This window comes from Cryptotermes secundus, unplaced genomic scaffold, assembly GCF_002891405.2.
Source record: "Cryptotermes secundus unplaced genomic scaffold, Csec_1.0 scaffold47, whole genome shotgun sequence".
Lineage (NCBI taxonomy): Eukaryota > Metazoa > Arthropoda > Insecta > Blattodea > Kalotermitidae > Cryptotermes > Cryptotermes secundus.
Genome location: NW_019721002.1, coordinates 41,710 through 55,939, shown reverse-complemented (window position 1 = coordinate 55,939; position 14,230 = coordinate 41,710). Strand labels below are relative to the sequence as shown.

General features: G+C 42.9%; 1 protein-coding gene across 3 annotated transcripts in view; it reads left to right on the top strand.

Moving 5' to 3' along the window:
* The window catches only part of LOC111874367 (talin-1), a 95,509-nt gene that overhangs the window by 59,585 nt on the left and 21,694 nt on the right, over positions 1–14,230 (top strand). For all 3 annotated transcript variants that reach the window (XM_023869820.2, XM_033755540.1, XM_023869829.2), the window contains exons 30-36: positions 2,376–2,610; positions 3,964–4,134; positions 4,592–4,858; positions 7,696–7,965; positions 8,697–8,925; positions 9,252–9,376; positions 11,886–12,011. In XM_023869820.2, the coding sequence (XP_023725588.1) occupies positions 2,376–2,610; positions 3,964–4,134; positions 4,592–4,858; positions 7,696–7,965; positions 8,697–8,925; positions 9,252–9,376; positions 11,886–12,011 (1,423 nt within the window). The remainder of the gene's footprint in view (positions 1–2,375; positions 2,611–3,963; positions 4,135–4,591; positions 4,859–7,695; positions 7,966–8,696; positions 8,926–9,251; positions 9,377–11,885; positions 12,012–14,230) is intronic.

Sequence of the window (14,230 nt, the reverse complement as noted above, 5' to 3'; positions counted from 1 at the left end):
GCTGTTTCTCAATTTCAGGCATCAGAAGACCAACCTTCCACGCCACATTCAGAATCGGTTGAATAGCAGTCCGAATCTGTGTCATTGAACAGCTGTTTCTCATTTCAGCATTTTCCATACGACGTCGTCGTGTATACGGCTCTCTAGCAGTGCTAGCAATGAATCTCTGTGCTTAGACCACGATAAGAAGCCATAAATCTTAACCTCGAGCCCACACATACAAAAATCTCATTCACGACTTCTCTGAACCCAATATCTGCTTCATGATGTCATGGGTGGCTAACCTTATATTGCGATGTTTCAAAATCGTTACAAACACAATGGTTTGACTGCAATGAATGAACGAATGACTTATCTGGCAACACCATATTCCGAGAATTAACTTCTGTGTTTATCTAACACATTAGGCAGCGAGGAATTTCAGACGCCTACAGTCGTGCATAGTGACATGTCCCATACGATAAATAAGCTACAACAAGAGATACCATTGAATGTGAAGTCGCCACAAGGACTTACACTGCTAAAACGCATGGTGCAGAAAATGTATTACACTGCTAGAACGCATGGTGCAGAAAATGTATGAATTTCGGGAAATTTTATTTTGGGAATCAGTGTAAAATTTTTTTACAGATATTAAAACCTGTAAATTAGAATATCTGATTCTATATTCTTTCTACATTAAAGGAGCATTCATTTCGTTCGTTTATCATAAAAAATGTAGAAATCACACCATTTTTAGAAACATGCTTACAATTTCATTGCTCTAGAAGGGTGGGCATTTAAATAAACTCCGTCCAGCTGCCCCTACTGGAAATTAAATGGCCCGTCCGATAAAGGTTAAAATAATTATAATTTTTGCTAGTAATATATTTTCTGCAATGTTAGAGAAGAAACTGACACTGCAAACTGCAGTGCTCCTGAGTTCCTTCACAGTGTTCACAAACTTCTACGTGAATACACAGCGTCACATCACAGAAGACAGTACTGTTCACAGCAAGGTGTTGCGTTGTGCCTGTAGCAGACCAAATAGACTTTTTATGTAGAAGAATGAATGTATTTGTTTATATCCTGTCCTCATTTACTCATGCCAAGGATTGGGTGGCCTTTCAGCCCTGTTATGACTTCAGTTATTTTATGAGGATAATCAGAGTTCCTAGAACAATTTTAATGAATGGTTCTACCTGAAGCTGAAGTTTGTTCACTTGAATTTCTAAAATTGTATTTAAACATCCTGTTGCGTTAATGTACTCTTCATTCACACACCGTACTCCCGACCGCAATGCAGCCCGTTCGTTATTTTTCCCTGTCCCCCTCACTACATGTTTCGGCCATATACGACCATTGTGAGGCGTGTCTGTTTGCTAAAACTGTTTCACTGTGTAATATATGCAAGTTCAGCTATCACATGCGAATGTGATATCTCTCACTTAAAATAATATACTCTATTAAAGGGCCGTGCCATAGCTCAAGTGGTTAGTCGCTGGCTTCCCACCGCAGTGGCCCGGGTCTGGTCAAGTGGGATTTGTGGTGGACAAAGTGGCCCTGGGGCAGCTTTTCTCCGAGTACTTCGGTTTCCCCTGCCAATCCTCATTCCACCAATTGCTCCACAATCACCCTCACCTATCACCTGGGGCTGGTACAATAGGCCAGAAGTGTCTGCAGTACAAGGGACTTAGTCCCACCCCACTAGCAATAAAAAAAATATTCCATTAAAAATAAAATAATGCCTAATTAAAATTTCAATATTTTTGCTTGGGGGCTCTCGTCCTTTTATCCAATTATCATTGTGTTTGAATTCACTTTGCAGTGGCATGAGTGTTGTGTAAACATAGTTCCCAGTCGTCTTGGTGCAGTTATCATGTATGCCTCTTTGACTGTGTTCTTTGCCCTGTCTGTTAGTAGTATTGTTTTTGTTCCATGTATATAGGCCCTTTACATGGCTTATATACATGGAATGAAAACAGCGCTGCTAACAGGCAGGGCAGAGACATACGCCAAAACAGTTAGTGAGAAGGGGAGGGAGAGAGAGAGAGAGAATAAAATGGGTTGCAATGTGCATGGAAGCATAAAGTGTGCATGAAGAGTGACTAGAATTTCATGTTTTGATTTTTGGTCATAAATCTCTGTTTGTTTTTCTTGATAAGCATTTCGTTCCCGTGTTAAGCTGTAGACAGTTGTTGGATTAGGATATGTATGCTCAAATTCAAGTGGTTAGTCACGATACCAACATGTCAGTGGACGCACCACTGAACCTGGATAATTCACCCGCACTTAATTGAGAATCAGCTGTATGTCTCAAGTTTAGGGGCAAGGGTCTGTAATGTGACGAGGCCACAGTAAGCTGTCACGTGATGTCACTGTGTCTGAATGCTCAGGGACAAGGCCCCTGGACAGAAGGAATGTGACAGTGCCATAGAGAAGCTGAGCGCCCGTATCCGTGACCTCGACCAGACGTCACTCGCAGCCGTGTCGCAGAGTCTGCCTCCACGCCGTGACAACACACTTCAGGGATTCACTGATCAAATGGAAAGCTCAGTGAATGAGATTCTAGAGAAACTTGAGCCTGTACGAGCTGCTGCCAAATTTGAAGCTGAGAATATTGGACATGCGGTGAGTCCGCCACCTTACTTGTCTATCGTTTATATGCACCTTCTTCCTGCTTATGAGGCTTCATCAGTTGATCCACATGAAACAGAAACAATGCCAGAAGAAAAACTTTTTCGGGTTTAAGAGAATCTTCTTTTACTGTACTGCAGAGATACTGAGTTTGAATCTATTGAGTTACCAGCCATCTGGGGCCACACCATAACTCAAGCGGTTAGTAGCTGGCTTCCCACAGCGGCGACCCTGGTTCGATCCTGGGTCTGGTCAAGTGGGATTTGTGGTGGACAAAGTGGTGCTGGGGCAGGTTTTCTCTGAGTACTTTGGTTTCCCCTGCCAATCTTCATTCCACCAATTGCTCCACAATCACCCTCACCTATCATGTGGGGCTGGTATAATAGGCCAGAAGTGGCTGCAGTACAAGGGACTTAGTCCCATCCCACTAGCAATAATAATAATAATAATAATACCAGGCATCTTGGTGGTTACATGGCATTCTTAGTATTTCTCACATGAATACCATTGGGTGACCATAATTCTGGTCTTCTTATACAATAAACTACTGGGAAGAGTTCTTAAGTTCAGTCTTACCACTAACATGAGAAATTAAAGCAAAAACAGTGCTTTCATATATGACTGAACCTGAATACGTCACTTGGAAGTGGAGGAAATTGTTGCATGGTAGATCATTCTTGGTTACTGAGTACAGAACAACAGTGAGAGCTGCCTGACTTAATATCAGTTTCTGTGAAATCAGAATTTTGTTTTTGGGCCCTATTGAACATACTATTATTTTACTGAAGATACCACCTATGGAGTTCTATTTCAGCAGGTGATCTGCATATATTATTTAAATTTAATGAAAGGTGTTAGAAGAATTTTTGAGAAAATCAGTCTTTTTTTTTTTTCTCGTGGGGCAACTCCATATGCAGCTAGAGGCACCGATATGGGATGCATAAACTCTATACCAAATGTGAATAAAGCTATACTTGCACTCCCCATGCATCTTTATGGCATCGTGTATAATTTAACACAGGTACATCTTGTTTACTTTTTATTTACTTACTTACTTACTTACTGATGGAGCTGAGCCCTTCTGGAGGAGCCACCAATTCTGCAGCTACGCAAGAATTTCCCAGCATTTTATCGAACCCTCCACTGGTCCCTATCCTGAGCCAGATCTGTCCAATCCATACCATCCCATCCTATCTAAGATCCATTCTAATATTGTCCACCCACCTATGCCTTGGTCTTCCCTGTGGTCTCTTTCCTTCTGGCTTTCCCACCAATATCCTATGCGCATTCCTTGTCTCCTCCATTCTGTGTACTTTTTACTTGCCTGATTTACTTTTAAATGTGCAGGTGAACCAGATGGTCCTGTACTTTGAACCACTGGTGGCTGGTGCTGTTGGTGCTGCCTCTAACATGGTGCACTCAAAGCAACAGATGGTGCTACTGGACCAGACAAAGACAGTAGCTGAATGTGCGCTACAGCTGGTGTACGCTACCAAGGAAGGGGGAGGCAACCCGAAGGTGAGTTACTTCATCGCAGACTTTTTTGCTTCAGTAGTTATAAATATAATTGACGAATGAAACGTTCAATTGAAATTCAGCTGGGAAAATATGACAGTTCCCATCTCTGGCTGCAGTTTCCACAGATATCCCTTCCACTCATCCATTCTTACATATCATAGTCTTTGAATGGCATCTAGAAGTCACAGTTTCACAGATTATGTGTGCTGTGAGCTTTAAAAGTTTTGGAAAGACAGCGTGATATAATAAGATAAAATCTGGCTGATAATGTAGGAGCAGCAGATTGGAGGATCTTCCTGGACGAAGAAGGCTAGTGAGAGTTGCTGATAGCGTCATTAGATAAGCTGCAGATGTCCATCAGGGCTTCAGTACTGATTGACTTTTCCATCAGTCAGTCAGTCAGTAACTCAATCATCCTGAAGTTGTGGTTCCAGTTGTAATTTGGTTGCTCCTATAGGCAATAAACATCCACCCTGACATTGATGAATCTGTTGACGCAACACGTGATGCACTCCAAGATGTGGGCAAGACGCTGGAGCACCTTGCGACACAAGCAGGTGTGGTGACGGGCATCCTGGACTCGATCACTCGTGCCATGACACGCGTCACCGAAAGCAGTCACCGTCACTCAGCATACTCTGAGACTGGGGAATTGAGCTTCGTGGATTACCAGACACGCATGGTGACTGCGGCCAAGGAGGTGGCAAGGATTGCACAGGAAATGGTGAGTTAGAGACAAAACTTGTGCACAATTCCTTGTTTTGTTGGGACACTTGGATGATATTGGCTTGTACACAGAATATCTCTGCTTGTGGCTTGTTGATGAAGCAAGTGATGGAGAACATGGTTTGAGAGAAAGATGCTGTGCAAAATATCAGGATACTCTGATGTGCATGATTTGGGGGCACATTATGTATGACATTTACTATAGCTTCAAACAAGATCTGTGTCTGATATAGTCATGTGATCGAGTAACTCTAGATGAAGTTTGATTTGGTAATCAGATTTACTGAATCAACGCGTGACTACACTTTACAACTTACTCTGATACAGAGACTAGTGTTCGCAGTCACGGTCTTCACTGTGCAGCTTGGTAGCAGCTTCCAACAGCAGATATTCCCCTTTCTCTGGATTCCTGAACTGTCCGTGGCCTCAACTACTGTAACTGTCTGACTGTTTGTCTGCAGACTCTCGAACTCCTGTCTAGACTCTCAACTCAGACTGACTGACAAACGGATTGACTCTGGGGCTGGCACCCATCATACATCAACCTCCATACTCTTCTGTCATCTCAGCACTTCCATAATGGGGGCTGGTCTTCGTAATGGAGTCTCAGCTTGGACCACGCAGAAAACGCAACTTCCCACAGTTCCTCCATTGATGTGTGCACACATTGCTTAGTAATGGCTCTGGTATTGTTCCATGCTTACACAGCAGATGCATAGTAACGGCCGTGTTTGCAGAGCCATTTTCTAGGTCTCTGGTGGCTTCACAATTCTGGCCTTCAGCAGACATGCCACAATATCATCACATCACTAAATCTTAAAGAGAGTGATCTCATGGGTTGTGATGACAGTGATTCTGTAGATGTGTACCAGTGTTCTGGAGGCAGCAACTTTTACCTTCTTCAGGCTCTTCATTGTTCCTGCCATAACATTTCTTCCGCCCTTACAATGGCGGTATCGGGTTCCTTCACAATGTTGGTACCTTCTAGCACATTATACAGTGTCACAAGGAAGAAGACTAACTGTAATGTTGTGTTTGTTTCCTGGGTATGGCTGCATGTTCTGTGTCCTCAGTTACTTTATTCACACCATTTCTAAATAGTCTTACATTACATGCAGTGTAAACCTCTGAATTATAATTCAGGATTTGAAGAGCTGTAGTTGAAATTTTGGTAGCCCTTTTCTGGCTAAAATTAAGAGGATATTGTGAGTGAAAATAGTGTCATGATTTTTGAGTGATTGTAGATGGGTTTTGGATTGGTAATTGGATTTATTGAACACTTATGGAACATAACTACAAGTAACTATAGCACTATCGCTAATTCACACACTCTTCTATTCACTACAGCACGCATTGAGTCCTCTCATTCCGTTGTATCTTTACCAGTTGTTGCCTGGTAGAGGCTTCATTGCCATAGTTTCTTCAGCTTCCATGTTCATGCCCTTACTGGCTGACAACTGTCTCACAACTAACTTAAATCTATACTTGTCCTGCTTATAACACCTCAGCATGAACTGCTTAGAAAGCACTGCTTCCAATAGTTCTTTTACTGTTGCATCACACAGCTGTCTCACGGACTGCATAGAGAACACAGCTTCCCAGTTACTCCATTGGTGCATGTTACAAATCTGTTGCCTAGCAGCGGACATTGTTTACAGATTCATTACTTAGCAACAGGTCTACATGCTACAATACCTTAAATTTAATACTGATATTTGAGTGGGGTAAATTCAGTATTGAGCAAGGGAAATATTGAAGAGGTAAGTGAGATTTTGAGGTTTTGACTGCAGTGACTATGAATGGTACTGTCTTCTAAGATGTGACCCTGTGTAGTCTGGTAGAAGTTTACTGATGTTTCGGTGGAATATCCTGCCTCCATCTTTAGGGTAGAATGCTGGGGGAGTTATCCTGAAGAATTCCTTGTCGGTTGGTTGTTTGCTGGACATATTCTTTGGCCCAGAAGACAGAGTCATATATTCCTGTGAAATGCCAGTAAACTTCTAACCAGACTACACAACGTTATATCCCAGAAGATAGTAAGCTTCGTAAAGGGGTATGGTCAACTTTATAATGCTTATCTTGAAGATTTTTTACTTCTCATGTTAGTAGCAATGAACCTGTTACTAACACATTGGTGCCATGGCATGTTGGTCTAGCTCACCCTTGGGGACAGGATACTTTGAGTATGATCATTCCGGAAGCATAGACTTTATTCCAAAGGCTCATAATATGGGGATACTTACTTACTTACTTACTGATGGAGCTGAGCCCACCTGGAGGAGCTGCCAATTCTGCAACTACTCAAGAATTTTCCAGCATTTTATGGAACCCGAAGGTTCATTACCGTTTTCACAAGAGCCCTCGACTGGTCCCTATCCTGAGCCAGATCAATCCAATCAATACCATCCCATCCTATCTCTCTTAAGATCCATTTTAATATTGTCCACCCACCTATGCCTTGCTCTTCCCAGTGGTCTCTTTCCTTCTGGCTTTCCCACCAATATCCTATTTGCATTCCTTGTCTCCCCCATTCATGCTACATGATCTGCCCACCTCATCCTCCTCGACTTGATCATTTTAATTATACTTGGAGAAGAGTACAAGTTATGAAGCTCCTCATTGTGTAATTTTCTCCAGCCTCTTGTCACTTCGTCTGTATGGGGATACAGAAAGAAAAAAATATATATTACATATCTACACACATTCTGCTCATAGTTGAAGTATTATGCAGTTAGTGGTGAAAGAAGGTGATCAAAAGTTGTATGCATAAAAACATTAATTAATGTAGCCCATTGTGTGTTAAGGATGAAGTAGTTACCAAATCATATGTCACAGGTGGCGAAATCTGCAACTGATGTGGGACGTCTTGGGGCCCTAGGAGCTGATTTGTCTCGCCAGTATGGACAGCTGGCTTCAGATGCCACTGGTGCAGCTGCAGCCACTTCTAACGCAGATGTATCAACACGCATACGTTCAGGTGTTCAAGAACTAGGTCGTGCATGTCTGGAACTTGTGAAAGCAGGTGGTGCTTGTCAGATGGCACCACAGGGTGACACTTTTGCACAGAGAGATGTTGCTGACAGTGCACGGCATGTCTCAGAGAAGGTGCGTATTATTGGCTTCAGTTACTTCAGGCTTTGTTTAATGCTGAACTCTTAGGGTTTTATGTTTCTAGTGCTCTGATTTGTAATGTTTCATGTGAGTTGATTTCTTAGATGTGATACTGTCTAGTTTTGTAAAAGTTTATAGATATTTCAGAGAGGTATGCTGCCTCTATTAGGGTAGGAGAGTCATACTTTTACTTTGAAAATATACATAGGACATTGCTCCAAAACATTAGCAAACTTCTACCAGACTAAACAATGTCTATTCAGAAGAGAATTATTGAATACATCACTTTTATGAACCTTGTAACGAATCTGGATGACTGGGCTAGCACAACCGGTATAATGACTGGCTGTGGGCTGGACAGTCGAGGAGTCAGAGTTCGAGTACCGGTAAGGTCAAGAATTTTCTGCTTTCCACATAGTCAAGATCGGCTCTGGGGCCCACCCAGCCTCCTATCCAATGGGTACCAGGGTTTTTTTCCCTTGGGGGTAAAGTGACAGGGTCATGAAGCTGACCACTCTCCTCCAATTAATGCTGAGGTCAAGAAAATGTGGATCTATACATGCACTTCCCCATACGCCTTCATGGCATAGTGCTTAATTAGTTAAGCACATTGACAACTTAAACCAGTATGAATAAGTGTTTCTTGGTCTGTGTTATGCAAAGTATTTCTTCAACTGTGTGTCATTTTGGAAGAGTGTAATTGTAAGATTTTGTTGTATGTCCAGGTTTCGCAAGTGTTGGCAGCCCTGCAGGCTGGCTCTCGGGGTACACAGGCTTGCATCAATGCTGCCAGCACTGTTTCTGGTATAATAGGCGATCTGGATACAACCATCATGTTTGCCACTGCAGGAACACTGCACGCAGAAAATGAAGAGGAATCATTTGCTAACCACCGCGAAAACATCCTCAAGACAGCCAAAGCTTTAGTTGAGGACACCAAGACTCTGGTTGCAGGTATGAGGTCTAGTTTATCCTCAGCCTCCACAGTGAACACTTTGTGCAGTTCCATTGTTATGTTTAATCAGAAGAAATTTGAACTTTCAAATTCATAATTCAAATACATAGCCCAGTATGTACAGAAGTTGGATGTAGTTGTGAGATTTTCAAGAAACCTTCCTCTTTGATCTTCTGGGTAGCTACCCCCCACAAGATGGGCATAGCAGGTCCCTATGAAATATTGGTAAATATCTTCCAGACTTCACAGTGTCACGTCCTAGGAGACAGCATCATCGTTACTTCCATGAGAACCTCAGTTTTCACATGTCATATACATGTTATAGGGGCTGCATCCTCACAAGAACAGCTTGCTGTTGCTGCTCAGAATGCTGTGTCAACCATTGTGCAACTGGCTGAAGTTGTCAAGTTTGGGGCTGCGTCCCTGGGCTCTAATAACCCAGAAGCTCAGGTTAGTTGGTTTTATGGTAGAGGACAGATATTTCTTCGTCATTCTGCTTTGTAGTTGGTAGAAAGACCTAGAGGAAAGTAACCAGTAAGAGGTCCTAAGATAGGATAATATTCAAATGGATCTTGAAGAAGAAGGAAGGGAGGATGTGGACTAGATCCATCTGGCTCAGGATAGTGATCACTAGCAGGCTGTTGTGAATGCTGTAATGAACCTTTGGGTTTCATAAAATGCAGGAAATTTTTTGAGTAGCTGAGCAATAGATAGCTTCTCAATATGGTCTCTGCTCCATGTAGTCTGTTAGTTCATCCTTCCCAGTATTATGACTATTCAAACTTATTACTGATTTTAAAAAACAGAATGGATCAAATGGATCTTGAAGAAGAAGGAAGGGAGGATGTGGACTAGATCCATCTGGCTCAGGATAGTGATCACTAGCAGGCTGTTGTGAATGCTGTAATGAACCTTTGGGTTTCATAAAATGCAGGAAATTTTTTGAGTAGCTGAGCAATAGATAGCTTCTCAATATGGTCTCTGCTCCATGTAGTCTGTTAGTTCATCCTTCCCAGTATTATGACCATTCAAACTTATTACTGATTTTAAAAAACAGAATTCTTCCATTATTTCATAGGTCTTACTAAACTTATTTTCGCTGTTGATTGGTATTTTAATGTCCATGATTTATTCTGACCGTCTTACAGTGCATACATTTATTCACCATACTCTTCTCTCTTGCACTACATGTTTCGGCACTAAAGTGCCATCTTCAGGTGCTTTTCGATGTACGTCGAACTACTGCATTGCATGCCCTGTTGTCTTTATACTAAAATAACTAAAATATATATTTGTCATATATATTGCTAAATTTTAAATATTAAAAATGTTAAAACTGTTCAGGATTTGTCATCCTTATGTATTATGGAATATGTATTATGGTATTTTAAGAAGATAATTTTTGGAATCATCTGAGAGGTTATTTAGTGAGCCTGTTGTTTCTGATTTGTTCTGTAAATCTGTTATTTGTGTAATATGTAGTTATCATAGTTTATTCATGTATTTTACTTTCCAAAAGTGTGTTTCCCATAAACAGTATCATGTTAGATCCCAATTAAAGTTTCTCCTTTCCTCCGTTTATCCTTTTCCACAGTTTTTTGTTCATGTCCACTGCTCCCCAAAGAAACGTTAAATGGGAGTTTTGCTGTGTATATTCAGGGAGAAATATTCATTCATCAGTAATCTGTCAGATGACAGGTTCACAGTCTCTTCCAAAACAGTTCCTCCACTTAATGCAATCTCAAGCTTTCTCCTTCAATTAAACTATCCTCTTCTGTCCCCAAGGTCATCCAGCATCTTCTTACGTCTTCTTCCTCTTCTTCTGGGCACTTCTGTCCGCCCCTCCAGTTTGTTTTGTCTCCAGAGGAGACATCTTGCATACATGGTATCTCTGTTTTTGGAAAGAGACTATCCAGGAAAGTGATAATGCGGTAGTTTTTCCATTTACTTTCCACATCACAGTACAACAGCTGTTCAAACCACTCTGGTCACGCCTGTTGCTGAACGAACTTGAACCATCTCGAGCATCATTTGCTCTGTGCTTCAAGTACCTACTGATGACGCTGCTTCCGGCATCAGTTTTTGGTTTATATATTGTACAAAATGAATGTAAATCATTTATGTGGTTTTGGCTTTCAGGACTAAACCTGTGTTAAATGTTGGGTTTTCCATTTTTGCAAACCTTGCAGGTGCCATCATTGGGGTTAACTACTTTGGTAGGGGTTTGACAGCTCTTATATGGCTTTCACATAAGCGGCCTCCGTAGTCTAGGGGTAACGTTCCCACCTCATGACTCAAGGTACGCCGGTTCAAACCCGGCGGAGGTCGTGGAATTTTTAAGGGCGGAAAAATTCAGGGAACAAGTCCTCCAGGAGGGTCTTTAAGCCATGGGTCCCGTGTCGTAGCTTTACGGCACGTAAAAGAACCTCAAATCTCAAGGAGACCTCTGAGCCAAATTGAAGGACATTTCCCGCCCAACAGTAGTCTCTAATGCCTCTGGTAGATGGGGGAAGCATCTAGATACCGCTGAGCCAGTAGAGGCCGAACTCGCTGGCTGAGTCGGGACTGATGGCACGCACCAGTACCGGTAGGGTATAGAGACTGGTAGAATATCACAGGGGGACGTACAATAGATCTAACTGGTCGTGGTGCATGGGGAAACCCACCCCTTCCAATAATAATAATAATAATAATAATAATGGCTTTCACATTAGACATTACGTTATACGTGAAGCTGTGATTGGATGAACAGAGCAGCTCCAATAGGGAATGACCGTGTGATTGGTGAAAAGAGGCAATAAAAAAACGTTTCCCAAAATGATGAATCCTGAAATAGGCAACTGCAAACTTTGCCAAAATGTTCAAAAACCCTGCACGTTTGATGCAGCCTAGTCTCAAAAGCTCCAGCCATGAAAACCTAAGAACTAAAATCGTTATGTTGGTCACACTGGTTCAACAGGTGATGCTAATCAATGCTGTGAAAGATGTGGCATCTGCTCTAGGAGACCTTATTCAGGCAACAAAAGCTGCTTCTGGCAAAAGTATCAATGATCCATCCATGAACCACCTCAAGGACTCTGCCAAGGTATGCTCCCACATAAATATATCTGCATGGAAACTGTAAAGGTTTGTGATAACAGGGGAAAGTGATTGGTGCTTTTAAATAGATGCTTGTGTCTCCATAGGCCTTACAACAACAAATGCTTCACCCCAGCTACAACTAGAAGGTACATCATTCTTGGATAAAATTCCAAAATTTGGAAGCGTTCTCTTCTCCTTGCCAAATGTTAGGATTTTAATTAATTGTGACAGCTTATAGTTCAAGAAGGTGTTTATCTCTGTGAAATCTTTAAATGGTGAGCTATCATTATTACATATGGGATAATTTAAAAAGCGCAAACCTGTCCTGCCTGTAGGACAGTTGCTGTAAAATTTATGTTATCTTGAGTAGAAGTTTATGTTTTCAGTTGACAAGTACTAATAACATTAATACTTTTTTTTTAAATATTGTCGCGTATTGGGCGTATAGCGCGACAAATAACTTCACGCCGTCTTTGATACAGCGAATTTTATTTCACATTCGCTCTTACAGTCACCCAAATTACAATCTGACGATTACTACTATCTGCAGTATCACAAATATTACACTCCAAATGCCAGAATACAACTGACTAGTTGCTGGCTAACTCGGAACTAACTCAGAGGTAGCTCGAGGACTCACTCATCGGTAGCTCCCGGACTAACTGACTCGGAGGTAGCTTCAGGACTGACTGTGAATAGCCTTCGCTGCTCCTCATGTAGCCTCGATCGGACAATTGTCATCTGGTGCCGTGTTGCTAGCCATGCTGTCCGGAGTTGTTGACTGCTGCCTAGCAACCGCGATATCCCTCGGTGACGTCACCGCTGTTGATTCGCTTTGCATAGCTTCAAGGTCGCGGGAACTCGGCTAACGTCGGCTCCGCTCGTGACGTCACCGCGCGTTGTGCGTTGCATAGCTACCAGGATGCGGGGTGATTACTCCCCTATTACGCGAGCGCCACGTTCACGCTACGTGCCGCTGGGGAGGTAGGGGTCAACATGTCACACTGCTTCCTCCTTAAGGCTGTTCGTCCCGAATAGCCTAACAGTGCATCCCCGTTCCTTTTCCTCGGTGGTTGTCCTTGCAGTGTCTCCTGTTGTTTCGGCTACTCTTCTTGCAGCGACTATTCTTCGTCCGTACATCTGCTCCCCTCTTAAGACAAAGCTCGTCTTGAGCGGTTTCCTTTCAGCTTGCCAGAAGATCCAGTTGTGTCCCATTCATCCATTACTTTTATTCTATGGCACATTCACTCTCTCTGGGGAGGCCGGTTCTTCTACATTACCGGTTCCTCCTCCGCTTGAAGTCTCTTTTTTCCGTTTTGGAGGTGGTCGTCCCCTCCACAAGGTCCAATCCTTCATCAGGTCTTTCGTCTGAAATTTCTTACATCGACGTAGCAGCTCTTGATGCGTTGTTTGCACTCCCTGACGTTGTCGTTCCTTCTGGTCTTCCAGCCACTTGCTGGCGCGAGACCTTGGCACCAAATCCTTTCTCCGGCATCCGAAGGTTCCCTGGGGAGTTTCCTTCTTGAAGTCATTTCTCGAACGTCGTGCCACTGTCGAGCGATGGGATGTCTTCCTGCAGGTAGCAGCCATCTTCATCCGGGATTCATGATCTCCTCGGGTCCAAGACTTCCTGACGATGTTTCTCCGGCGCCATGCCACTGTCGCACGGCGGGACACCTTCCTACAGGCGGCGGCCAACTTATTCTGGGGTCCACAATTTTCCCACGTCGGGTTCCTCATAATTCGTCGCTTGTTTCGGTCCCTACGCCTTTTCTTCTTCGGTTCTCTGACCGGCATTACTTCGGCATCTTCTATGGGTACCTCTCGTAGATCTGTCGCCTCAGGTTTCCTGTTCGCTGAAGTCGGCTCTTCTTCTTCTGGACGTGCCTCCATTTCTTGGCAGGACATCGTCACTCCGACCGGTATCACCATGGGAACCTCTTCTTGTTGTGCCGTCGCAGGTATCATGTCCACTGGGCAGGCCAACGTCTCTTCCTGCCAGGCATTGAAGTTGGCGTCTGATTTCGTCAGCATGCTATCTGCCTTTTCTTGATTGAATTCTAATCTCGCCAGGAAATCTTCTGTCTTTTTTTCTATTGGCCTCCCTCTCTTCCTTCTCTTTCCTCCTACTTTCCTCCCCCTCTTCCCTCTCTTTCCTCCTCTCTTCCCTTTCGATTTTTCTATCGGCCTCTGCCTTTGCCAACATTTCGATTATTAGTTGAA